This window comes from Lissotriton helveticus, chromosome 3_1 (assembly GCF_964261635.1).
Source record: "Lissotriton helveticus chromosome 3_1, aLisHel1.1, whole genome shotgun sequence".
Classification (NCBI taxonomy): Eukaryota; Metazoa; Chordata; class Amphibia; order Caudata; family Salamandridae; genus Lissotriton; species Lissotriton helveticus.
This window is the reverse complement of record NC_136061.1, coordinates 52,035,393-52,061,259: the sequence shown is the minus strand read 5'-3', so window position 1 is coordinate 52,061,259 and position 25,867 is coordinate 52,035,393. Positions and strand designations below refer to the sequence as shown.

Below are 25,867 nucleotides of genomic sequence, written 5' to 3'. Positions count from 1 at the left end.
GCATCATATGTCTCTAAGAGACCTAACAGAAAAGGAGTGGTAGGGTTAGAACCCTGTTTTAGTTTCCTGGAGGTACACAATTGTCTCATCTCCTGGAAGCTGAGAGCTGCATATCTGGAAGTGACCTGTGGAGGGTCAACAACCACAAGGGGAGTCCCTGAAGACTCTCCATGGGTAGACATGCTTCTAGTGTGGTGTAAGTGATGCACCTACCTACACTATGGGTTTGCCTACTGATCCCTTGCTAAGAGTTGTAGTCAGGGTGTGCTAGGCCCTGTTACACTACAACAGCTGGTTCAGTAGAACTCAGAGTATTCTAAGTTAAGTCATATGTACCTGGGTACTTATGTGATCTTTCAAATGATATTCTTAGGATACGTGTGTGGTAAACCAACAGCAAGCTCAAATCCCAACCGCTGCTCACCAATGTGAGAAGTTGGCCTGATATGTAGTGCTCACTATTCTAGTGATCACTGTGTATCATTCCAAACGACCCTTATTGATGATTGATTGTAAGTCAACCTTATTAGACCAGCTATCCTAGTAGCGTGGACAAAAGCAGTCTTTAGGCTAAAGTCTAGAGGGCATGTTAAGCCAGCTGTTTTACCATCACATATACCCCTTGAACACCAACTGAAAGGACACCACACAAGTTGTTATAAAAATATAGGATATTTATTAATAACAAGTCTACCCTGAACTCTTTATGAGTCAGGGAGCTAAGCACAATACAAAACTCTTACGAAAATACTTCAAGTTGCACAATTTACACAAATGCCCGAGGGGCACGAAAAACCATATACTACAAAAGTGGAATGGGAAATACTAGCAGGTAAGTAACAAGATCCAAAGGCTTCAGGATCGCTAGGACAACACTACTGAACTCTAAGGTTAGGAGCAGGAGGCCTAGGGAGATCGGGTGCAGAGTGTGCACTCTCACGCGGGATGCGGGAAGAAGTCTATGGATGCTAGATTTCGTAAAATTAGTGTTATCGGACGAATCCGACTAGTTAGGCTGAAAACGAAAAAGGATCTGGACACTTAGATAGTGAACCTACGTTGGAGCACCGAAATGCTCGCGTTACCTAGCCCAGGGGCTGCGGCTGCATAGGGTTCAAAAGACGTCGGGAATCCTCGTTACAGTCTATGGAGCCTGAAAGAAGAAGTTGCTGGCAGGCGACCAGTGATGAAGTTCGATGGGATCCAAGCCTGGATCGGAGTTGAAGATGACCTGAAAGCAGAGGGGACTTAGTTCTTGATCACTAGCCAGTGATCAGATGGGCACCAGGATGGCACCGGATGAAGTCACCTCGACCAGGTGAGTGGGTGACGCTGGGCTCTGCAGTCTCTCGGACCAGGAGGCGTTGTCGGCGACCAGGATGGAGGTGCGAGCTGTCCCACGAAGGTGTCTGCTGTCGGCGCTGCTGAAACCAGGATTGGAGCAACAAGCCTTGGCAAAGGCAAGCCCACGCGGTGGACTCAAGATGGCGTCTGGAGTGGAACAGGAGGGTCCGGGGTGCTCCTCTGTTGGAGGGGAGCAAGGGCCAGTCTGGAGCAACCAGACCAGCGATGGAAGTGTTGTGGTTCGTCGTCAGGAGGGCCACAAGCCAGCAGGCAAGTAACGCGGTGAGCAGCAAAGAGCAGAAGGGCCCCGCGCAGATCTCGTGGATGCTGGGGGCTCGACTTCGGTGCTGGAGCTGCTCAGGGTTAGGGCTTCTCAAACCCCAAAGCACTCACTCGAGGGTCTCTCGGAAGTCGTGCTGGTGAAGCGTCGTGCAGGTCTTGAAGATGGCCGGTCCCACGGGTCTCGTCACACCCACGAATCTCAGCTGGGCTGGATGATGTAGGTAGAGGTCAGAGATGGCGGGAAGACCGGGTCTCGTCGAGCTGGGCAGTCTTGATCCGGAGGATAGACGTGCAGCAAACTGCAAGTACTTCGATGGTGCCTGCTGGTGCAGGGTGGCTACTCCTTAGCCACAAGGGAGAGTCTTCAGAAGAAGTCAAGAGTTCTTTCGTGGAAAGTAGTCAAGATTCAGAATTATCTAATTTGGGAAGGGGGCCCGCTCCTACCTTTATCCTAAGAAAAAGGGCTGGCACACGACTAGGTCCTGCCCTATGGGTGGGACCAGGAAGGGGGTGGTTACACCCCTCTCCTTTGTCCAGTCTCTCCCCAGCTCAGGGGCTGGGGTGCCCCTAGAACTGGTTTGAGCCGGCATATGCACAGTGAGCACCGGGGTGCCACTTGCAGTCACCTTCCTTTCAGCCCTGCCTACCGGGGATACACAAAATCCTGTCTGGGACTGTGCTAGCACCGCCCCTGGCAGGAAACCCTTTGTACAGGCCTCCGTTGCTGGAAGGACTCCCAGCAGCAGGAGGGCAGACTTGTGTCTCGTGGCAGCATCCATTTTGTGGAGCTGAGGCTATGTCTGACTTTAACCGGGGTTCACAGTTACATACATGTCGTGTCCCTCTAGAAGGGTGGAATGCTAACCCCGTCGCCAGAATTGGTGAGGGGTTAGTATTCCAATTCGTATGACACCTTACTCAACATGTTTTGATAATGCTATGCCAAAGTTAGCATTTAACCGCGAGGATTATAATGCACTTAAGAGTATATGGTATAGCGTTATCATGGAACAGCTATTAGGACTTGGTTCCGCAAGCTGCAAACGGGCTCAGCTCATGCCAGAGCACCATCTCACATATTTCCAAGCACTCTGCCTTCAGGATTGATAAGGCCTGCCATAGGAGTGACTGATAGGAATATATGTGTCCATTTTAGGGTTAGATATAGGTATACTATACCTAAAGCAAAGGGTGATTACACCACCTTGCCCCAGCTGTCGTGCAGCCAGTTGTGTCTGTTTGGATGGCCAGCCAGGGGTGGCATAATACATGCTTCAGCCCCTGGTAGGCCCTGGGTACACCTATGCCCTGGATACCTAAGGTATACTGTACAGGGACTGATAAGGTGGCCCAGTACCAATTGGTAAAATGCACCTAAGGTACATGGTTGTAATTTAGAGAGAGAACAGCTAGGCTGTGGGTCTGATTAGCAGGCCCACAGCCAGGGAAAGTCGTAAATCAGTGAAGCAAAAAGCAAAAATCTGGGGTGGCCATGGGATTGCAGACCCCACTCTCCTACAACTACATCCTCCTCTGCAACCTCAATTTCCACCTGGACAACCTTGACAACCACAACACCTCATCCCCACGAGAAAACCTCCCCGCCATCAGACTGAAACAACTGGTCTCCTCCCCAACCCACTAAGTAGGACACATGCTTGACCCCATCTTCTCTACAGGCATCAACATCTGTCAGTCACACCTCCGAACAACATTGGACAGACCACCACTGCATCCATTTCTCCTTTATCAAACTCATTGAACACCACCGTGGCCACTGCGCCCTATGCAGAAGCTGGAACAAGGTCTCCAAAGACCAACTCGCCACCTGTCTCAGCAAACCGCACCGCCGACCACCACAAATGGCAACACCTCAGCACGCAACCTCCACCAATGGATCTCTGACTGTGCTGGCACACTGGCCCCCCTTAGGAAACCCTTCAACAATCAACCCTTCTGGGAAAGCCAGCTGGTCCTCCCCGCCCTTCAATAGTCTAGGCACACCTGCAGACATCTCAAAAGAAGATGTAGGAGCAAAAAGTCTGCCATCACCGCAGACCATCACCTCATCAGAACCACCAAGAAAACTACCATACAGGAACGCATCAACACCAATGCACACAACAGCAAAAAACTCTTCATCATGATCAAAGAATTCATCAAACTCTGCACAGACACCACAGACATCCCCCCTCCCAAGATCTCTGTGCCAACCTTGCCACCTTTTTCCACCGCAAGATCTTAGATATCTACGACAGCTTCGCAATCCAGGTCCCACCCACCCCAACAGCAACCACCACACCTGGATGTTCTAGATTCCAGCTGCCACTGCTCAACTGGACCACCCTCACCGCTGACGACACCCTAAGGATCATGAAAACCATCCACACTAGGGCCCCCCTTGACCCCTAGCTCCACCACTTTTTCAACCGAGAAGGTGCCACCTTCACTCCCAAACTCTGCTGCACCATCAACTGCTTCATCGAGGCCACCACCTTCCCTAAAAACTGGAAACATGCAGAGATCAACCCACTGCTGAAGAAAACCTCTGCCGACCCGACAGACCTCGCGAACTGCAGACCCATCTCTCTGCTCTCCTTCCCAGTCAAGGTCATCGAGAAGGTCATCAATGCCCAACTCACTGAACTCATCAAAGCACACCACACCCTGGACCCCTCCCAGTCTGGCTTCAGGAGCAACCACAGCACTGAAATTGCACTCCCCTCCGCAACTGACAACATAGCACTCTCCTTGACTACGGCGAAACTTCAGCCCTCATCGTCCAGGACCTCTCTGCTGCCTTCGCTATGGTCTCCCACCACACCCTCTGCACAAGACTCCACAATGCCGATGTCCGCCGCAAAGAGCTAGAGTGGATCTACTCCTTCCTCACTCGCCAAACCCATAGAGTCAGGCTCCCACAGTTCTCCTTAGAACCTCCAGAGATCAGCTGTGGAGACCCCCAGGCAGTGGCATACCAGAGGCCCCCGCAGCCTCTGCGCTGAGAGGGGCCCCAAGCTCCAGGGGGCCCCCTCAGCACAGTACTCTAGCTGAGAGATCCTGATTGATTCTGGAGGAGGCCCCACTATGTACCTTGCAGGGGTGCCCCCTCAAGTTTCTTTACGCCAGTGCCCCCAGGGCACCTCCTTGAGTCCCACCCTCTTCAACATCTACATTGCCCCGCTTGCACCCGTCGTCAGAAACCGTGGACGATACACAGCTGATTCTCTCTCTTACCGATGAACCTACAGCCTCTAAGAGCAACTTCCATGACGGCGTGAAGCCAGCAGCCGTCTAGATGAAGAGACCTATCTCAAACTCAACTCCCACAAAACCAAAGTCCTCATCCTAGGTTGCACTCACTCTGCTTGGGATGACTCCTAGTGGCCAGCAGGACTCAGAACCCCCCCCCATATCCACGCACTCAACCTCGGCATCATCCTCGAGTCCTCGCTCTCTCAGAACTGCCATATTAACGCCGTATCGGCCTCTTGCTGCAACACGTTCCACCTTCTCCGGAAGATCTTCAATTGGATCACCACCGAGTCCAGGAGAATGGTCACCCAGGCACTCGTCAGCAGCAAGCTCGACTACGGCAACAACCTCTACGCCGGCACAACTCAAAAACTCAAAAAGAAATTGCAATGCATTCAGAACGCCTCCACCAGACTTCTCCTGGACATCCCTCACTGAAACCACATCTCCGGTCATCTAAGAGACCTCCACTGGATTCCGATCAATAAAAGAATCACCTCCAAGTTCCTCACGCATGTCTACAAAGCCCTCCAAAACACTGGACCCAAATACCTCAACCACTGCCTCTCCCTCTACACACCAACCAGACATCTCTGCTCCGCCCAACTGGCCCTGGGCACTATCCCACTATCCACTAGGACCTCGGCTGGAGGAAGATCCTTCTCCTACCTCGCTGCAAAGACCTCGAGCTCCCCGCCTCTGCACCTCAGGCAATCACCGCCACTGCCTCGATTCAGGAAGGACCTCAAGGCCTGCCTCTTCGACTGAACTGCAGAACTCCCAGATGAAGGCCCCTGCACCTCACTCGAGAATGTCACTGGGGCAGAAACATGTCGACTCTTGGCAGCGGGTTGGATTAATCCCCGTGCTCTTTTATAACCTATCTTCGGGGACCCAATAAAACGTCATTCAATCCACCAACAGGTGGTTTTAGTTTATGTCTATTTTCTTTCTACTCCCTTCTGCAACTTGGTTCTCTCCCTGGAAATGTCACCGCTCATCATAACCTCATCCAAGGGCTCAACCCCCAAACATCTCATGATCTCCTTGCAGAATGGTGGAGAGCACTATCACAGGAGGCGTGGTGGCTGTATAAAAGCATGCACCCGTCGGGTGGGTGGGGGCCTTCCGTGCTCCGACTACCAAAGCATCGCTTCTGGCACCCTGGACTCTTCAGTGTGCAGACTGGGGTTAAGTAATGCCAGTGTAAATGCAACACAAAAAGACATGTCTGAACTGGGGTGGCTTGGTGAGCAAAATAACGATGGATTAAACCCAGATCTGTGACTGGGGGTGAATGTTTTGCCATTGTGCCACATTCCGTCCATCACCTTGTGTGTTCTGCTGTTCACCCTATGTGGGAAGGGTATGCCCAGACGTGGGTCCCGTGCTCACTAAGCCACTGGAGTCAAGCTATCCTGGCTGAAGACGGCTGACAGCCAGAAACCGGTCCTACGATGCTTGATTCCGGTCCAGGGTAGACATGGCTTGGCAGTTCGGGATGGAGAGGGCACTGCCCCCTGGGCCCTCGTGGAGAGATGCCCAGTGTACGGAGGGCACTGCCCCCTGGGCCCTCGTGGAGAGATGCCCAGAGCCAGTAAAGGCACTGCCCCTGGGCCCTCGTGGGGAGATGCCCAGTGTAGGGAGGGCACTGCCCCAAGGGCCCTCGTGGAGAGATGCCCAGAGCCAGTAAGGCACTGCCCCTGGGCCCTCGTGGGGAGATGCCCAGTGTAAGGAGGGCACTGCCCCCTGGGCCCTCGTGGAGAGATGCCCAGTGTAAGGAGGGCACTGCCCCCTGGGCCCTCGTGGAGAGATGCCCAGAGCCATTAAGGCACTGCCCCATGGCCCTCGTGGGGAGATGCCCAGTGTAAGGAGGGCACTGACCCCTGGGTCCTTGTGGAGAGATGCCCAGTGTAAGGAGGGCACTGCCCCCTGGGCCCTCGTGGAGAGATGCCCAGAGCCATTAAGGCACTGCCCTATGGCCCTCGTGGGGAGATGCCCAGTGTAAGGAGGGCACTGCCCCTGGGCCCTCGTGGGGAGATGCCCAGTGTAAGGAGGGTACTGCCCCTTGGGCTCTCGTGGAGAGATACCCAGTGTAAGGAGGGCACTACCCCCTGCGCCCTCGTGGGGAGATGCCCAGTGTAAGGAGGGCACTGCCCCCTGGGCCCTCGTGGGGAGATGCCCAGTGTAAGGAGGGCACTGCCCCCTGGGCCCTCATGGGGAGGTGCCCAGTGCCAGTAAGGCACTGCCCCCTGGGCCCTCGTGGAGAGATGCCCAGTGTAAGGAGGGCACTGACCCCTGGGCCCTTTTGGAGAGATGCTCAGTGCCAGTAAGGCACTGCCCCCTGGGCCCACGTGGGGAGATGCCCAGTGTAAGGCGGGAACTGCCCCCTGGGCCCTCGTGGAGAGATGCCCAGTGTAAGGAGGGCACTGCCCCCTGCGCCCTCGTGGAGAGATGCCCAGTGTAAGGAGGGCACTGCCCCCTGCGCCCTCGTGGAGAGATGCCCAGTGTAAGGAGGGCACTGCCCCTAGGCCCTCGTAGGGAGAGGCCCAGTGTAAGGAGGGCACTGCCCCCTGGGTCCTCGTGGAGAGATGCCCAGTGTAAGGAGGGCACTGCCCCAAAGGCCCTCGTGGAGAGATGCGCAGTGTAAGGAGGGCACTGCCCCCTGGGCCCTCGTGGAGAGATACCAGTGTAAGGAGGGCACTGCCCCCTGTGCCCTCGTGGGGAGATGCCCAGTGTAAGGAGGGCACTGCCCCCTGGGCCCTTGTGGAGAGATGCCCAGTGTAAGGAGGGCACTGCCCCCTGGGCCCTCGTGGAGAGATGCCCAGTGTAAGGCGGGCACTGCCCCCTGCGCCCTTGTAGGGAGATTCCCAGTGTAAGGAGGGCACTGCCCCCTGGGCCCTCGTGGAGAGATGCCCAGTGTAAGGAGGGCACTGCCTCCTGGGCCCTCGTAGAGAGATGCCCAGTGTAAGGAGGGCACTGCCCCCTGGGCCCTCGTGGAGAGATGCCCAGTGTAAGGAGGGCCCTGCCCCCTGGGCCCTTGTGGAGAGATGCCCAGTGTAAGGAGGGCACTGCCCCCTGGGCCCTCATGTGAAGGTGCCCAGTGTAAGGAGGGCACTGCCCCCTGGGCCCTCGTGGAGAGATGCCCAGTGTAAGGAGGGCCCTGCCCCCTGGGCCCTTGTGGAGAGATGCCCAGTGTAAGGAGGGCACTGACCCCTGGGCCCTCATGTGGAGGTGCCCAGTGTAAGGAGGGCACTGCCCCCTGGGCCCTTGTGGAGAGATGCCCAGTGTAAGGAGGGCACTGCCCCCTGGGCCCTCGTGGAGAGATGCGCAGTGTAAGGCGGGCACTGCCCCCTGGGCCCTCGTAGAGAGATGCGCAGTGTAAGGAGGGCACTGCCACCTGTGCCCTCGTGGAGAGATGCGCAGTGTAAGGAGGGCACTGCCCCCTGTGCCCTCGTGGGGAGATGCCCAGTGTAAGGAGGGCACTGCCCCCTAGGCCCTCGTAGGTGTGGTAAATAAATAATTAAATACCGGTACTATTTTTGAATACATTAACAATAACAGATAGCTCAATAAATAAGAGGCAGGATCCGAGGAATCTGAGTCGAACGGGCTTTATTCAGGCAAAAGGGAAGGGACAGAATCGGGACAGCCTGAAATAAAATAGAGAGGCAGCTGCACACTTTCATCAACATTACAATGTATATATAGTAAAACATCTCAATTACATTACATACAGTAGGCGTAACTAGTGACAAGCGTAAGATAAGAACACATGGGCGTGAAAAGAAGGCGTGCACAGGGCGTGCACGTAGACATGTGATGAGAACGTCACAGAAGTGTCATGAATGGGCGGAAACATGGAGGGGGCTACCTGAGCAGCTGGGACCTTTAACCTAGTGGTGCGCGCAAACGGACTATGACGTGTTACCGGGGAGAGCTGGGGGCTATGACTTCTGTACTAGAAGAGGAGACTAAAGTCTGTGGTGTCAGGACGACATGTACCTATAGCATATCTGGTATCTGGTGTTTGGAGTACATGTTGATAGAATCTAAAAGTTATCAGGGCAAAGGCTACTTGACACTAAGGCGGGTGCATGCATATATTCTACATGTATTGCGTGTGCTATGAATCTTCTATGAATATTAATACAGTAATGCTCTTACATGGAGACAGAAAGACTAGACTATAGCTGAAACTGTTTATGCGGTTCAGTAGCTTAGGAATGCGAAGAAGGAGAGCTGAACTGATAACTAGAAGCATAACATATTCTTGGCAGACAGGCAGGCAGAGCCAGGCCGGGCACCGCGCTGCGCGGCAGGAAGTAAGTGAAGGGTCAGGGATGCATGTGGGGGCTGTATCGCTCCTCGGAGTGGGTTCAGGAGACTGGAGCTTGAATCTGGTGTCCGGGCCCTTTGGGGCCTAGAAACGGGGACAATTAAATGAATTAACGTGCACACTGTAAAACGTGGCAACATAGGCCTAATACTCGTTGCTTTCACGAGAACTGGACACTGGCATACTAGAGTTGGACACAACTATAATTGCATCTTTAATCGATCATAGGGGGATATATGCATATCGATCATGCACATATAACATAGGATGGGGAACACGTAGGCACATATGGCAAGGCAAAATTCAATTTTCCTCATTCCCTCCTTGTGCCCTACGTTTCCATCAGGAAACATCAATATTCATGATACCATCTATCTGTTCATATAGCATCATTTGCTCGTCTCGAATTGTCTTGGAACGGGACTTAGGACTAGGAATACAAGAGGTAGCACACAAGCCGCAAATCGCAGGGCCACATTGTAAACAGAGGCAGCAACTGAATATAATCATTACTGCTATACCTAGGAATGACAATACTTTCCATCCCCAGGCAGATATGATACTCCAGAGCCAACCGGACCATGTCCAGGTGCCTGGATTCTGGTGTAACTGATGGGCAATTTTATGAAGTCTGGTTATAGCTGAATAAACAGACGGCGCGTTATTAGGAATGAAAATGCAGCAACTAGATCCGATGACTCTACAAGCTCCTCCTCTATCGGCCAGTATGACGTCAAGAACGAGACGATTTTGGAGCACGACAAATCTCATAGCAGATTGCTCTTCAGTTAAGTTACCTAGAGCAGAAGTAGTCTCATTCACTACTGCTTTAAGGGTTCTGGTTAGCCTACGTATTAACTTACTATTCTGGACAGGGCCTATAAAGAAAAAGAAAACTTTATTGAAGTCTTGATACTGTTCTAGGGCAGTTTCAGTTTGATCGACAATTGGGGACTCGATCTCCCTTCTATGTCTAATGTGTACTAGATGTGTGTTTCTGTGATAATCGGATGGGGCTAGAAAAACTGGTGGCAGTAGGAAGGCAATATAACATGTTCCATCCCAATCGAGGGGCAGACGAACATATGCGGTCTGACCACAAACAAAATAAGAATGACGTGAGGCTTTGAAAATAGATTTCCCACTGTCACTATACTCGACCACAGTAGTACAATCACTACGACCTACATGTGTGGAACCATTCTTTCTGACACATAATTCGCCTTTGACGGGTAGGACTGAAATAGCAGGCAAATCTGGAGTAGTCTCGGACTGAACATTCAAAACCATGAAAGTCGAGGAATAATTTCCTAAATCATATACTTCATTTTCTAGATCTAACCCTGTTCTATGGGAAAGACCTTCCTTGTCTGGGAAACATGTTCTATTCAGAAGGGACATATCATTTGAGGATGACGTTAACGTGGACCATGCTCCACACGAACCATTATGTGAAAACGGATAGGGAAAGAGTGGCAGAACTCCCTTCGGTGTCTGGAAAGGGGGGAGTCGACCACACACCCAACAATTAGTGGCATTGCTGGTCTGGTGTGAATAGTGCAGCATTCGGATAAAAGTATTATTACGCATAGCAAGACGATAGGATAACTCGTGAGGAGGCAGGTCACTAAATGTATGCTCTACTGTAACATTAGAAAACATATGTACATGTGAAATAGGAAAACATAAATGTAAAGCATAACTTATGCAAGTAACCATAAGACTCAGAAGTATCAGAAAAAACTGAGTAACGATACATCGACTTCGAAGATTCTTTTGATAACGTATTCTCTTAGAGTTTTGACTAACTCTCTCACTGTGTGGGTCTATCTCATACATGTCAGGAACCTGTCTAACCGTTTCACCCGAGAGGGACTTAGACAATTAAACTGGCTGACTTACTAGACCTCAGTTTCTCTTTATACTCCTGCTGCGGATTTTTCTCTAACAGGGGAAGTTTAGATTCAGTGTCTGGGCAGTCCTTGAGAACGGGGCAGTCTTTGAGAAAAGTCTTTGGTTTGAGTCCATGAAATCTCTGGACATGACTGGAATGCAGCCACCCTTTTCTTCCTTCAATCTTCACGGCCGTCCTGGTTGTAAGTAGTACAAGGCGGGGCTCCTTCCAGCGGGGCTCCAGCGGACTTGAACGATCAAAATTCCTCACGAGGACCAGGTCGCCTGGTATGACCTTATGCGGTTTCACTTCGGTGTTGTCTGGAAAAGCAGCGGCAACCTGTGAACTACAAGATTGTAGTGCAGACATCAAGGAGGCTAGGTAATCTGTCAGCATATTACTGTCAACATCTGTAATTGTACGTGGTCTAGGTGTACCCCACATATTTGGGGGGCGACCGAACACTACCTCATACGGAGATAGACCTGAACGGGAATGAGCGACCATTCTCATATAAAAAAAGGGCGACTGGCAGTGCTACCATCCAATCTACACCTTTCTCTGCACATACTTTGGCAATTCGGATTTTCAGGGTCTGGTTATGTCTCTCTACGAGGCCTGGCTGCTTCAGGATGCCGTACACAATGGAACTTCCACTGGTACCCTAACAGAAGGGATACTTGTTTCATGAGCTCGGATGAGAATGGCTGGCCGTTATCTGAATACACGACCCTAGGCAATCCATAGCGGGGAAAATACTCGCGAACCAACTGCCTGGCAGTGGTCGCAGCTGTGTAATCTGGAACTGGATATGCTTCTGTCCACCTGGACAAAGCGCATACAACTACGAGGACATACTTGAAACCTCGACATCTCTCCATCTGAATGTAATCAATCTGGAGGACTTCAAAAGGGTGGTCAGGAGGATGGAATCCACCTTGTTCCACCGGAACACCTTTACCTGGATTGAACTCACAACAGATCATGCAGGTACGCACTTTCTGTTTGGCTGCTGCTCGTAAATGCTTGTTGAACCAGAGGTTCTGGATGCTGTCTAACATGGCTTTTTCTCCTAAGTGTGCTGGACTATGTGCGGTGTTAATAATGACTTGAACCATAGAGTCGGGGAGAAACCATGTGGCTTTTCCCTTCGTCAACCATCCTTGATCTGTCTGGACCCCTCCTTGTTCAGACCATTTCTTGATTTCATCTGGAGTAGCATGTAACTGTATATCTATTACGTCTTGTGTAGGGTCCTTAACTGTCATACAAGTAGTCTGATCTGGAATGTCTGTCTGTGTTGTGTTAACTGGAATGTCTGGAGTCTGAGCTGTGAGCTTGGCTGTTCGATCTGCCAGGTCGTTACCCTGGGAAATGATGTCAGTGGCTTTCGTATGTGCCTTGCACTTCATGATGGCGATAGCTGTCGGTAAATGTATTGCATCTAACAGAGCTTGAATGAGGGGGCCATGCTGAATCTTGGTTCCATGAGAAGTCATAAAACCTCTTTCTTGCCAGAGCACTCCAAAGTCGTGTACGACTCCGAATGCATAACGTGAATCTGTGTATATGTTAACTTTCAGGTTCTTGGCACGTATGCAGGCTTGGGTCAGAGCGACAAGCTCTGCTGCTTGAGCAGACAGGGTATCAATACGATGTGTTTCTATAACTTCGGTTTCAGTAGTCACTGCATACGCGGCTACTAGTTCTCCTGTAATTGTTCTCATACATGAACCATCCACATAAAGTGTCAGGTCGGGATCAGGTAATGCAATGTCTGTCAAGTCTTGTCTTGGCTTTGTCATGGTGTTAACAACTTCCACACAGTCATGTGTGGCAGGATTTGAGGTAACTGACGGTAACAGTGTAGCTGGATTTAAAATGCTGCAGCGTCTGATTTCTATGTGTGGCTGAAACAGTGTCAGTTCATAACCTGTTAAACGTGCAATTGTCAAGTGCTGAGTCTGTGTTCGGTTTAAAAGAACTTCCACGGAGTGTGGAACTTGTACGGTCAGGGAGTGTCCTAACACTATGGAATCACTTTGTCTGATAGCTAGAGCTGTGGCTGCAACTGACTTGAGGCACGCAGGCAGAGCCTGGGCCACCGGATCTAATGTGCTAGAAAAATAAGCACAGGGCTTGTATTGTCCTGCTTGATCTTGTGTGAGAACAGATAATGCAGTACCATCACGTTCAGTGACAAAAAGTGTGAAAGGCTTACTATAGTTCGGTGTTGCTAGAACAGGTGCTTGGCATAAAGCTTTTTTAATTAATTTAAGACAAGTGTATGTTCTTGGGTCCAAGGGAGGACAGTCGATACGGCTGCCTCCTGTGCCGTTAACTGTATCAGTGGCTTGGCTAGAAATGCGTACTGAGGAATCCATTGTCTGCAGTAAGAAGTGAGGCCGATAAAAGCTCGTACCTCCTTCTGTGTCTTGGGCTGTGGAAGATGTGCTATTAACTGGATACGGTCTGGTGTCAACTGCCTACCCCTCTTGGACAGTAAGTGTCCAAGGTAGACCACTTGCTGGACACAGAATTGCAATTTGGAAGGGGACACCTTGTGCCCCATCTCGGCCAGGAAATACAAGACTGTAAGTGACGCTCGTTCGCAATCACGTTCAGAACGGGCTGTGATCAATAGATCATCGACATACTGGAGCAGAGCAGTGTCAGTTGGCATGTGAATATTGTCTAGTTGTCTTTTCAGTGCTTGACTGTAAATACTAGGACTTTCTGTGAAACCTTGAGGTGCTCGTGTGAATTTATAGCTTCTTCCATTTAAACAGAATCCGAAAAGGAACTGGCTGTCTGGATGAATGGGGACACTAAAGAATGCGTTCTTGAGATCGATAACAGTGAAGAATGTAGCTTCGGAATCAATGGCTGTCAATAGGGAAGAAATATCTGGGACCACTGGGTACTGGGGTATGATACATTTATTAAGTTCTCGAAGGTCAATCACTAATCGATAACCTGGAGGTGCATTTGGATCAGTACGTTTCAGAATCGGAATGATAGGAGAATTACATACATTGGAGTCAGTTTCTACAACTACTCCTTGAACAATAAGCTCGTCAATAATTTTGGATAAGGCTGCTACAGCCTCAGGTGGCAATTTGTACTGTCGGATTCGTGGTAATACAACACCTTTCTTCAGAGTGACACGATGGGGTGTGATGTGCATACAACCTACATCAGTTGGACCTTGCGCCCATAAATGCTGTGGTACATTCAATAATATTGGATCAAAATCACGTAATACATAATGACCTTTAAAATCTCTCAGGAACAGTCGTATGACGGCTCCTAATTCTTTCAGAGTTTTAATGCCTAATACATTTTCTGGACAAGATTTCGTGAGTAACAAATCTGTAGTTCGGGACAATGGACCAACTTCTAGAGTAACTGGTTTCGATATTTCATTAACAATAGGCTTTCCGGAAAATCCAAGGGAAACATTTCTAGAGCCTGAGAGTGGAGCCCCTGGAACCTCGTCATGACTGATGGTAGTCCTACTTGCCCCTGTATCAATCAGAAACTTTCTGTCTTTCCCTAATTCTTGACTGTGTACATAGGGACCCTCTTGATCTACAGGAATCTCGATGAGAGGCAAGCCAACTACCCTCTCTAGGCTGTTTCATGAATACGGCTGGTAATCTGGATACTCGGACTGTGCGTACTGGTACATCTGCTGTGTAACGTGTTGTGTTGCAGCTATAGGCTGCAGTACTGTAACTGTCTGTTGTGCATTCTGCGGTGGCTGGGAATTCTGTGAAACTTGTTCCTGTCTAGGCGGACGTGGTCTTTCTTTTGTTTTACCAGTAGCTATGTTGTGTTTCAGAACTGCACATTCGTTTATATAATGACCTGGCTGTTTACAGTAATTGCATGTCCCTTTAACGGGAGCTGCAGGATGACTGGCTTGATTCGGACCCCTCTTCTGACTGTCTTGCGGAACAGACTGTGCAACTAGTACTTTAATTTTCGTGTCTTTCATACGTCTCCTTTCGTGTTCCTGCTCCTCCCTAATTCTGTTCTGGTGGTACTGTAGCATCTGGAGCATCTGTGACGGAGTATTAGCTTGCCAGGTACTTTCGACTTTCAGTACTCGATTCTTAACTTGTGGACTTGAATTCTCGACTAGTTTGGTAACAAAAAGATGGGGATACGATTCACTACTTGTTTTCAGACCACTATTAATTATGAAACATTTCTCAAATCTAGAATAAAAATCACTAGTGTCTTCGTCTTGTTTCTGTTTACAGGCTGAGATGGCATCCCAATCTTCCTTTTTCGTGGCTAGTAATCTTGGCAAAACTTGTATTAATAACTCGGGCAATGCTTTAGCTTTATCCCCAAGACCGGTACCTGGTACTCGTGTATTATCTTCAGTTTCTAATGCTGTCCAATCTATCTTTTTCTCTCCCACCTCCCATTCTTTTTCTTTGAGTTTCTCATATATGCCCGCAGGCAACAGGAACTTTAACATTTTAATGATATCAGGATACGTGTATTCTCCCATACGGAGCATGTCCTTTAACTCACGGTGGAACCCTGCTGGATCTTTATCGTGACAGGGTATTAACTTTTTCATTTCCAAGAGTTCTATTTTCGTGATAGGGGTGTAGACAAATACTCGTTCTAGACCACCCCCCTCTCCCTTAACTGGATGTACTTCTCGTAACGGATTCTGTCTGTCTATGTTGAATGATTTTCTTTCTGGGGGTGAGACGGGAACAAAATGTGGATTCAGAAACGTTCTGTATTTGTGGCGCTGTTCTAATATAACGCTAATTAAATCGGTACCTAGACCTTTCCATCTGTTTAGGAGTAACTCGTTTAATACATCATGTAGAGGACCTGGATCAGAATGCTGATCCTCATACAGTGTAATGAGGTGCTGGATCATATACGTACCCACCAGACGTTGCTCGGCTGGGGGCAGTTTCAGAAACGTTTGGGCCACTATTTCATCTGGAAATGTGGTAGAATCACTAGTCCATCGGACTGCTGACCGGGCTAGTTCTTGTTCATGCATGGTACTAAGCTCGCTATAACCTATTCGTGATTTCAGAATTTGATCGGTGGCCTGGAATACTTGCGCAAGAGAACACTGCTCTGGTGCTGGAGGAGGAAAAACTTTCTTGTAATCTAGGCATGAATGTCGGTCGGAAAGTCTAGTTTTACCTACATATGCTATTCTGGAGGGATTCTCGCTGTCTACCTCTTCACTTGAAGAGTCACTCTCTTTCTCTGTTGCTCTTTTTGCTTCCTCCTTCTGGTGTATACTTATAATTTCCCTACGAATTTTCTTGTACATACTCTCTACACTACCTTGTGTCTTGTGTTTTCCCTCGGCTATATTGTCACTCCACCTGGTCAGGACTTTCATCTCCTCTTGGTCTTTATCTGGATAATCTTGCTCTCTTATTAAACAGTTAATCAAGAACTTTAAAATCATATGTTGAATCTCGGCTTTCCTGTGTGCCATAGCTTCGTGAATACTTCCTGGATTCTCTCCTGTACGGACGAAATGATATATTCTGTCTAGATGTTCCTTCATGTCGGGCAGGGTGACCAAAAAGCTGGCAACCCGTCTTAAACGTACTGAATATAATACCATGTGATCTTCGCCGGGAACTGGATCATATATACAGTCAGTAAGAAGTCGCTTGAGATCTGTGTATGTAGCCACTTTTGGCGTATGCTGTAACGCTGCTTCTCGCGGCGTCCGTCGTCTTGCTTGAGGCGGGGTGATAGGAGCGCCTCCCCCCGCTGCTCCTGAACTAGAATCGTCGGTGAATACTGTACGTGCTGGTAAAGTAACTGGCAAAGCGGGTATATTTACTGTGGGCTGGTCCGGGGGTGCTGGCACATTAACCTGGCCCCCGGGACCAGTGGCTGGAGGAACAGGAATTACATTATTAACAGGAGGCTGTGGGTGAACAGGCGGAATAGGATTTGCATATTCTGGGACTGTGTCGTCCAAGTAGGACGAAAGGAAAATTTCAGCTGCGGTCGGTTTGTGACGTAGCTTAATCGGGACCAATGGTGGCGGTAAATTACAGGGTGCTTCCGGGGTTGCTTTTGGCAAGCCCTCGGCAAGAAGAGGATACATGCCTTTAATAAGGGCATTTCTCTGTCTGTCTGACTGTTCTGCTCTAACTCGTTCACCTTCTTCTATTAATTCCCTTTCTTGGGCTTTTTCTGAGGATTCCCTACTTAATTCTGTTTTTCTGAATTCTTTTTCGGTTCTTTTATGAGATTCTTTGCGCCATAACTCGATGGCATCTTTCTGGGACTGTCTGGCTTTCTTTTTCCATAATGCTTCTTCTACTCGCATGATGCACTCGGCATCCCATGTACCGGATACAGGCCATCTATATTTCTCTTCAAGATCTTTAGTATAATCCGCCCATAAGTCTAGATACAATATGGCATCTAAGCCATGCTTGTGATACATAAAGTGTCCAGGACTGTCCCTAGGAGGGACAGGAACTGCTTCTTCGAGTAACCCTTTTCTGGTTTTTATCTGACGTAATTTCGAGAACAGAGGCATTTTCGGAAATCTACTTGCGAACACAATACACAATAATCACAGTAATGAAATGGCAAACAAATCACTCATACCACGACATAAAAATACATTAATAACAGTTCGAACAGAATACTACCTGATACACTGGAAACATAACACTTGAATTTCTCGAGAACGAACTTACTAGAATTACTGGATGCACTGCTAGAACAGTACAGAACATACCGGTCCCATAAAGAGACACGTCATACCGTATCCACCTAGGTGAATACTTCGGACTGGATCTGTGTACCCAAACCCATCGGACCAGGAACAAACTAATGATCCTGTCTAGATACTTCCCCCGCAACGGTACTCACCGGGAAGCAGAAACTGGAAGGCCTCGGACTGGACTGGACTGCTACGACGTCGTACTACGAACTTCGGACTTCAGAAACAGGTGGGCATACCGGATACCTCGGACCTTGCACTCTCGGCTTGGGCTCTGGTCGGGACGAACCGCATTCCACACCGCCTCGTCTGGATGCCGGACCGCAGTTTCCGTCTCCTCCGTGGGCCTGAGGGAGACTTGAAGCAGAAATATCTGCACGTGCACGGTAGAGTTCCGTCACGGCTGCAGAGGGTCAGGGGGCCTGCGTTACATCGCCAGCGCGTGGGGAAAGGGCACGTCACTATTCGGGCGCCATTTATGTGGTAAATAAATAATTAAATACCGGTACTATTTTTGAATACATTAACAATAACAGATAGCTCAATAAATAAGAGGCAGGATCCGAGGAATCTGAGTCGAACTGGCTTTATTCAGGCAAAAGGGAAGGGACAGAATCGGGACAGCCTGAAATAAAATAGAGAGGCAGCTGCACACTTTCATCAACATTACAATGTATATATAGTAAAACATCTCAATTACATTACATACAGTAGGCGTAACTAGTGACAAGCGTAAGATAAGAACACATGGGCGTGAAAAGAAGGCGTGCACAGGGCGTGCACGTAGACATGTGATGAGAACGTCACAGAAGTGTCATGAATGGGCGGAAACATGGAGGGGGCTACCTGAGCAGCCGGGACCTTTAACCTAGTGGTGCGCGCAAACGGACTATGACGTGTTACCAGGGAGAGCTGGGGGCTATGACTTCTGTACTAGAAGAGGAGACTAAAGTCTGTGGTGTCAGGACGACATGTACCTATAGCATATCTGGTATCTGGTGTTTGGAGTACATGTTGATAGAATCTAAAAGTTATCAGGGCAAAGGCTACTTGACACTAAGGCGGGTGCATGCATATATTCTACATGTATTGCGTGTGCTATGAATCTTCTATGAATATTAATACAGTAATGCTCTTACATGGAGACAGAAAGACTAGACTATAGCTGAAACTGTTTATGCGGTTCAGTAGCTTAGGAATGCGAAGAAGGAGAGCTGAACTGATAACTAGAAGCATAACATATTCTTGGCAGACAGGCAGGCAGGCAGAGCCAGGCCGGGCACCGCGCTGCGCGGCAGGAAGTAAGTGAAGGGTCAGGGATGCAGGTGGGGGCTGTATCGCTCCTCGGAGTGGGTTCAGGAGACTGGAGCTTGAATCTGGTGTCCGGGCCCTTTGGGGCCTAGAAACGGGGACAATTAAATGAATTAACGTGCACACTGTAAAACGTGGCAACATAGGCCTAATACTCGTTGCTTTCACGAGAACTGGAAACTGGCATACTAGAGTTGGACACAACTATAATTGCATCTTTAATCGATCATAGGGGGATATATGCATATCGATCATGCACATATAACATAGGATGGGGAACACGTAGGCACATATGGCAAGGCAAAATTCAATTTTCCTCATAGGGAGATGCCCAGTGTAAGGAGGGCACTGCCCCCTGGGCCCTCGTGGAGAGATACCAGTGTAAGGAGGGCACTGCCCCCTGTGCCCTCGTGGGGAGATGCCCAGTGTAAGGAGGGCACTGCCCCCTGGGCCCTCGTGGGGAGATGCCCAGTGTAAGGAGGGCACTGCCCCCTGGGCCCTTGTGGAGAGATGCCCAGTGTAAGGACGGCACTGCCCCCTGGGCCCTCGTGGAGAGATGCCCAGTGTAAGGAGGGCACTGACCCCTGGGCCCTCGTGGAGAGATGCCCAGTGTAAGGAGGGCACTGCCCCCTGGGCCCTCGTGGAGAGATGCCCAGTGTAAGGCGGGCACTGCCACCTGGGCCCTCGTGGAGAGATGCCCAGTGTAAGGAGGCCACTGCCCCCTGGGCCCTCATGTGGATGTGCCCAGTGTAAGGAGGGCACTGCCCCCTGGGCCCTCGTGGAGAGATACCCAGTGTAAGGAGGGCACTGCCCCCTGGGCCCTCGTGGAGAGATGCCCAGTGTAAGGAGGGCACTGCCCCCTGGGCCCTCGTGGAGAGATGCCCAGTGTAAGGAGGGCACTGCCCCCTGGGCCCTGATGTGGAGGTGCCCAGTGTAAGGAGGGCACTGCCCCCTGGGCCCTCGTGGAGAGATGCCCAGTGTAAGGAGGCCACTGCCCCCTGGGCCCTCATGTGGAGGTGCCCAGTGTAAGGAGGGCACTGCCCCCTGGGCCCTCGTGGAGAGATGCCCAGTGTAAGGAGGGCACTGCCCCCTGTGCCCTCGTGGAGAGATGCCCAGTGTAAGGAGGGCACTGCCCCCTGGGCCCTCGTGGAGAGATGCCCAGTGTAAGGAGGCCACTGCCCCCTGGGCCCTCATGTGGAGGTGCCTAGTGTAAGGAGGGCACTGCCCCCTGGGCCCTCGTGGAGAGATGCCCAGTGTAAGGAGGGCACTGCCCCCTGGGCCCTCGTGAGGAGATGCCCAGTGTAAGGAGGGCACTGCCCCCTGGGCCCTCGTGGAGAGATGCCCAGTGTAAGGAGGGCACTGCCCCCTGGGCCCTCATGTGGAGGTGCCCAGTGTAAGGAGGGCACTGCCCCCTGGGCCCTCGTGGAGAGATGCCCAGTGTAAGGAGGGCACTGCCCCCTGCGCCCTTGTAGAGAGATGCCCAGTGTAAGGAGGGCACTGCCCCCTGGGCCCTCGTGGAGAGATGCCCAGTGTAAGGAGGGCACTGCCACCTGGGCCCTTGTAGAGAGATGCGCAGTGTAAGGAGGGCACTGCCACCTGTGCCCTCGTGGAGAGATGCGCAGTGTAAGGAGGGCACTGCCCCCTGGGCCATCGTGGGGAGATGCCCAGTGTAAGGAGGGCACTGCCCCCTGGGCCCTCGTGGAGAGATGCCCAGTGTAAGGAGGGCACTGCCCCCTGGGCCCTTGTGGGGAGATGCCCAGTGTAAGGAGGGCACTGACCCCTGGGTCCTTGTGGAGAGATGCCCAGTGTAAGGAGGGCACTGACCCCTGGGTCCTCGTGTGGAGGTGCCCAGTGTAAGGAGGGCACTGCCCCCTGGGCCCTTGTGGAGAGATGCCCAGTGTAAGGAGGGCCCTGCCCCCTGGGCCCTCATGTGGAGGTGCCCAGTGTAAGGAGGGCACTGCCCCCTGGGCCCTCGTGGAGAGATGCCCAGTGTAAGGAGGGCACTGCCCCCTGCGCCCTTGTAGAGAGATGCCCAGTGTAAGGAGGGCACTGCCCCCTGGGCCCTCGTGGAGAGATGCCCAGTGTAAGGAGGGCACTGCCACCTGGGCCCTTGTAGAGAGATGCGCAGTGTAAGGAGGGCACTGCCACCTGTGCCCTCGTGGAGAGATGCGCAGTGTAAGGAGGGCACTGCCCCCTGGGCCATCGTGGGGAGATGCCCAGTGTAAGGAGGGCACTGCCCCCTGGGCCCTCGTGGAGAGATGCCCAGTGTAAGGAGGGCACTGCCCCCTGGGCCCTTGTGGGGAGATGCCCAGTGTAAGGAGGGCACTGACCCCTGGGTCCTTGTGGAGAGATGCCCAGTGTAAGGAGGGCACTGACCCCTGGGTCCTCGTGTGGAGGTGCCCAGTGTAAGGAGGGCACTGCCCCCTGGGCCCTTGTGGAGAGATGCCCAGTGTAAGGAGGGCCCTGCCCCCTGGGCCCTCATGTGGAGGTGCCCAGTGTAAGGCGGGCACTGCCACCTGGGCCCTCGTGGAGAGATGCCCAGTGTAAGGAGGGCACTGCCCCTGCGCCCTCGTGGAGAGATGCCCAGTGTAAGGAGGGCACTGCCCCTGCGCCCTCGTGGAGAGATGCCCAGTGTAAGGAGGGCACTGCCCCCTGGGCCCTCGTGGAGAGATGCCCAGTGTAAGGCAGGCACTGCGCCCTGCGCCCTTGTAGAGAGATGCCCAGTGTAAGGAGGGCACTGCCCCTGCGCCCTCGTGGAGAGATGCCCAGTGTAAGGAGGGCACTGCCCCCTGGGCCCTCGTGGAGAGATGCCCAGTGTAAGGCGGGCACTGCCCCCTGCGCCCTTGTAGAGAGATGCCCCGTGTAAGGAGGGCACTGCCCCCTGGGCCCTCATGTGGAGGTGCCCAGTGTAAGGAGGGCCCTGCCCCCTGGGCCCTCGTGGGGAGATACCAGTGTAAGGAGGGCACTGCCCCCTGGGCCCTCGTGGGGAGATACCAGTGTAAGGCGGGCACTGCCACCTGGGCCCTTGTAGAGAGATGCCCAGTGTAAGGAGGGCACTGCCCCCTGGGCCCTCGTGGAGAGATGCCTAGTGTAAGGCAGGCACTGCGCCCTGCGCCCTTGTAGAGAGATGCCCAGTGTAAGGAGGGCACTGCCCCTGCGCCCTCGTGGAGAGATGCCCAGTGTAAGGAGGGCACTGCCCCCTGGGCCCTCGTGGAGAGATGCCCAGTATAAGGCGGGCACTGCCCCCTGCACCCTTGTAGAGAGATGCCCAGTGTAAGGAGGGCACTGCCCCCTGGGCCCTCATGTGGAGGTGCCCAGTGTAAGGAGGGCCCTGCCCCCTGGGCCCTCGTGGGGAGATACCAGTGTAAGGCGGGCACTGCCACCTGGGCCCTTGTAGAGAGATGCCCAGTGTAAGGAGGGCACTGCCCCCTGGGCCCTCGTGGAGAGATGCCCAGTGTAAGGAGGGCACTGCCCCCTGGCTCTCAACTCAGGGACAGCACCAAGAGTCAGGCAGGCTGTGACCCCTGGGCCCTCGAGGGGCGGAGCTCAGTGCCATGCGGTCCCCGCACCCCGCGCCCTCAGCTCCGCGCCAGTGTCACGCGGGCTCTGATGCCCTCTCCTGCCCTCCACTGGAGGAGGACTCTATATCTCGGGGTCCCTGTGTCCTCGGGGTGTCTGGGATGGACTACCCTGCACTCCAGCCCTCGGCTCCACAGCGCCGCGTATGGCACCCCCCGCCTCTGGGCGCTTGCTGTTGTAGGCGGGCGTTGCTAAGCGCTGCTGCGCGTTGGCAGTCCCGGCGCCTCTCACACCCCGTGTGAGCTGAGTCAAAAGCCCTCATCTCCCGAGCTTTGTTCGGCGTCTGAGGCTTCAAAGGCTCGGCCCTTGTTGGCCTCCTTATCTGAGATTAATGTGAGAGTCACCGAGCCCGGCCAAGAATGCAAAGTCTGTCAACAAGAACTGAGCGCTCCAGCGCCGAGACAACAAGAACAGGCGTCGCGGCGCTTCATGGCCCGTGCAGGGTTGACACTGGCATTGCAACACAAAAAGTTGATGGACGGAATGTTGCACATTGTCAAACATTCACCCCAGTACAGCGATCTGGGTTTAATCCATCGTTATTTTGCTAATTTCTGTTTTTTTAAGATCAAACAATATTTCTGCTTTTAAGCATCTTTTATTTTTAACTAACGAGGGCCGGCGAATTCCACCAACAGTGAACTTTTGCAAAAAACCTTGAGAGAACAAAATACGAATTGCCAAACCCAGACCTTTTGGCTTTGCCAATGTTTGTTTTGCTTGGCTCCCTCACTTCATCTACCTCCTCGCCCAAGGCGTCAAGCATTCATAATCAAGCTTCTCTCCTCCTCTCCTTCTAGTGCGAGTATTCCCTTACCTGTGTCTTCATGAGCCATCCACTTGCATGATAAAACTAAACAAGTCAAAACTTTGGGGCAGAAATGGCGGAAAGTCTTGTTTTTGAGGCTGACATGTCATCTGTAGTTGCTCGTTACTGAGCGATCAGTGAGATCAGATGTCTGGTAATCAAGACCTTTGTTCACCTCTTCCTAGTGAGTGTGGGAGGGGAGGGAAGGATGATGGACTGGTTGGTCAAAATGTACATTTTAAAGGTTATGGTCAGTGCCTACATTTGGAGTGCTGCTGGTGCCCTACACAAGCTCTACCACACCTACCTCTGAGGCCCTGAGGCTGCACCTCAGAGGTGGGGGCCACCCCTGCCCCTCGTGGATGTGGCCCTGATTGCACAAGGCACGCGAGTCTCATGTCACGTGTGACACACTAGTGCGACGCCACTTCTGCTGGTGCAGGATCACGTCACCAGATGAGGCTTTCATCGAGTGGTTCTACAGCCTACAGCGATGCCATTGGTCCTACAATCAATCAATCAATCAGAGTACTTACCCGTGAGGGTCCCAAGGCGCTGAGCGTTACTTTAAACAGCACATAAGGGCCACGCCCACCGCATGTTCATTATATTAATGTGTGTTGGAATAGCGCTTAGTGGCCTCTTTACGTTTCCAATAGCTAACCTGTATATCTGAGGTGTGCAGATGGTCTGGTGCTTGCATACTCTAACACGGGGTTTTTGGGGTTGCAGGCCTTTCCCGTCAGACTGTGCTATGACCCCCTTTTGGGGAAAGTGAAGGAGCTGGACGGGTTCCTGCTAGAGCCGGTTTCTGGGCGCCAAGAGCAGCGGATCAGACTTTCCCACTTCTATGGAGCCGGCGAGGTGGAGAGGGAGAGGACATTGCATTGGCTGAAGAAGGAGCGGTTCCCTCCCTTTAAAAGGTCAGTACACTCATTTGAACAGGCTTTGGTAGCCAGGGAGCCCTTTTCTGCACCACCTGATGTACTCACTGTGTTTTTACACCACACTAGTTGCCCACCTCCAATGGCGAGCCACCATTTAGTTGAACATTAGATATATTTACACGTCAACGAGAGGCGACCAAAAAAGAATATCAAGAGTAATGACAGAAGTCAGAATAAACAACACAAACCAATCCTATGCTTGTGTGTACTCTTTTATTTGTGCTTTATTCTACACAAGTAGGCAGAAAGATGCAGCCAACACGTTTCGCCAGCACAAGGCTTCATCAGGGACAAGAACAGAGTAAACCTGCAGTGGTCACCAATTTTGGGCCATAACATTGCTAAAACTAATCCTATAGTTCAAAGTATTCTGTAAACGTGACGTCTAGCTCTTGTGATTTGATATAGACAGTAGTAGATTCCTTACGTTAGAATTTCCCCCAGGCGTCAGTCTAGATCCGGAATACTAACACAACAAGGTTCTGAACTCAACAATGTAACATGATAGTCAAAACACTCTTTGTGTGCTTATTGATAAACTTCTAGTTCACGATTATTTCTTTTTGTTCCAAACTGTTCTTTCAAAACTTTCCGTTAAAATTCAATAGCCATAGCCGACGCGTTTCGTCCCCAAAGGGACTTCTTCAGGGCTCCACAGAGTAATAATTAGCTTCTACTAGTGACATTTGTTCTGTAGTCTGGTTTAGGTCCTTTATTCAAAATTTTGTATAGTATATATTTCCATTTGCACGGCTTGATAACCCGCGGTCTATTCGTGCATCTGTTTCAGTATTTTCAGACTCATTATTACCGAAGTTAAGTAACTTTTTCTTCAGTTATACTAGTAAAACGTCAAAATAGAAGTCCAAACAAAAATGTCTCTCCAAATAACCCCATTTTTAAAAAACATGATATCAGTTAAAGAAGGGTAATTAGTCCAAACTTTGAGCAGTAAAAACATTACACTTTGTTCGGCATTGTTACGCGGCCGTCAGCCAGTTCGGGCGCGCAGTCAAAGAATGAATCATTTACTCTGGTTTCTCCTTTAAATTGGGGTGCTTGCATTTATCATGCTTCTCTCCATTTAGGAGGCGAAACAACAAAACATTGTTGTTCCCTTTCTCTAAAAAGGCAAATGCATAAACTTAACTCTATTCCTTGCCTATAATAGGCTATGAATGTATAGCTGGTCCCTACCTTCATTAAACTATGAGTGTACGTAGCCTGTTCCTTACCTTTAATAGAACAGTTCCAGAATATACCTCTGGTCCCCGCCTTTATTAGACTATGAATGTTCCGTTGGTCCCTACCTTCAATAAACTATGAGTGTACGTACCCTGTTCCCTACCTTTAATAG

The 25,867-nt window shown here is 51.1% G+C and overlaps 1 protein-coding gene across 1 annotated transcript in view; it reads left to right on the top strand.

Annotated features, from left to right (window-relative positions):
- Positions 1–25,867, top strand: part of LOC144822618 (uncharacterized) — a 327,297-nt gene that overhangs the window by 59,063 nt on the left and 242,367 nt on the right. Inside the window, exon 3 of the mRNA XM_078680351.1 lies at positions 24,296–24,486. Coding sequence (XP_078536477.1) covers positions 24,296–24,486 — 191 coding nt within the window. The remainder of the gene's footprint in view (positions 1–24,295; positions 24,487–25,867) is intronic.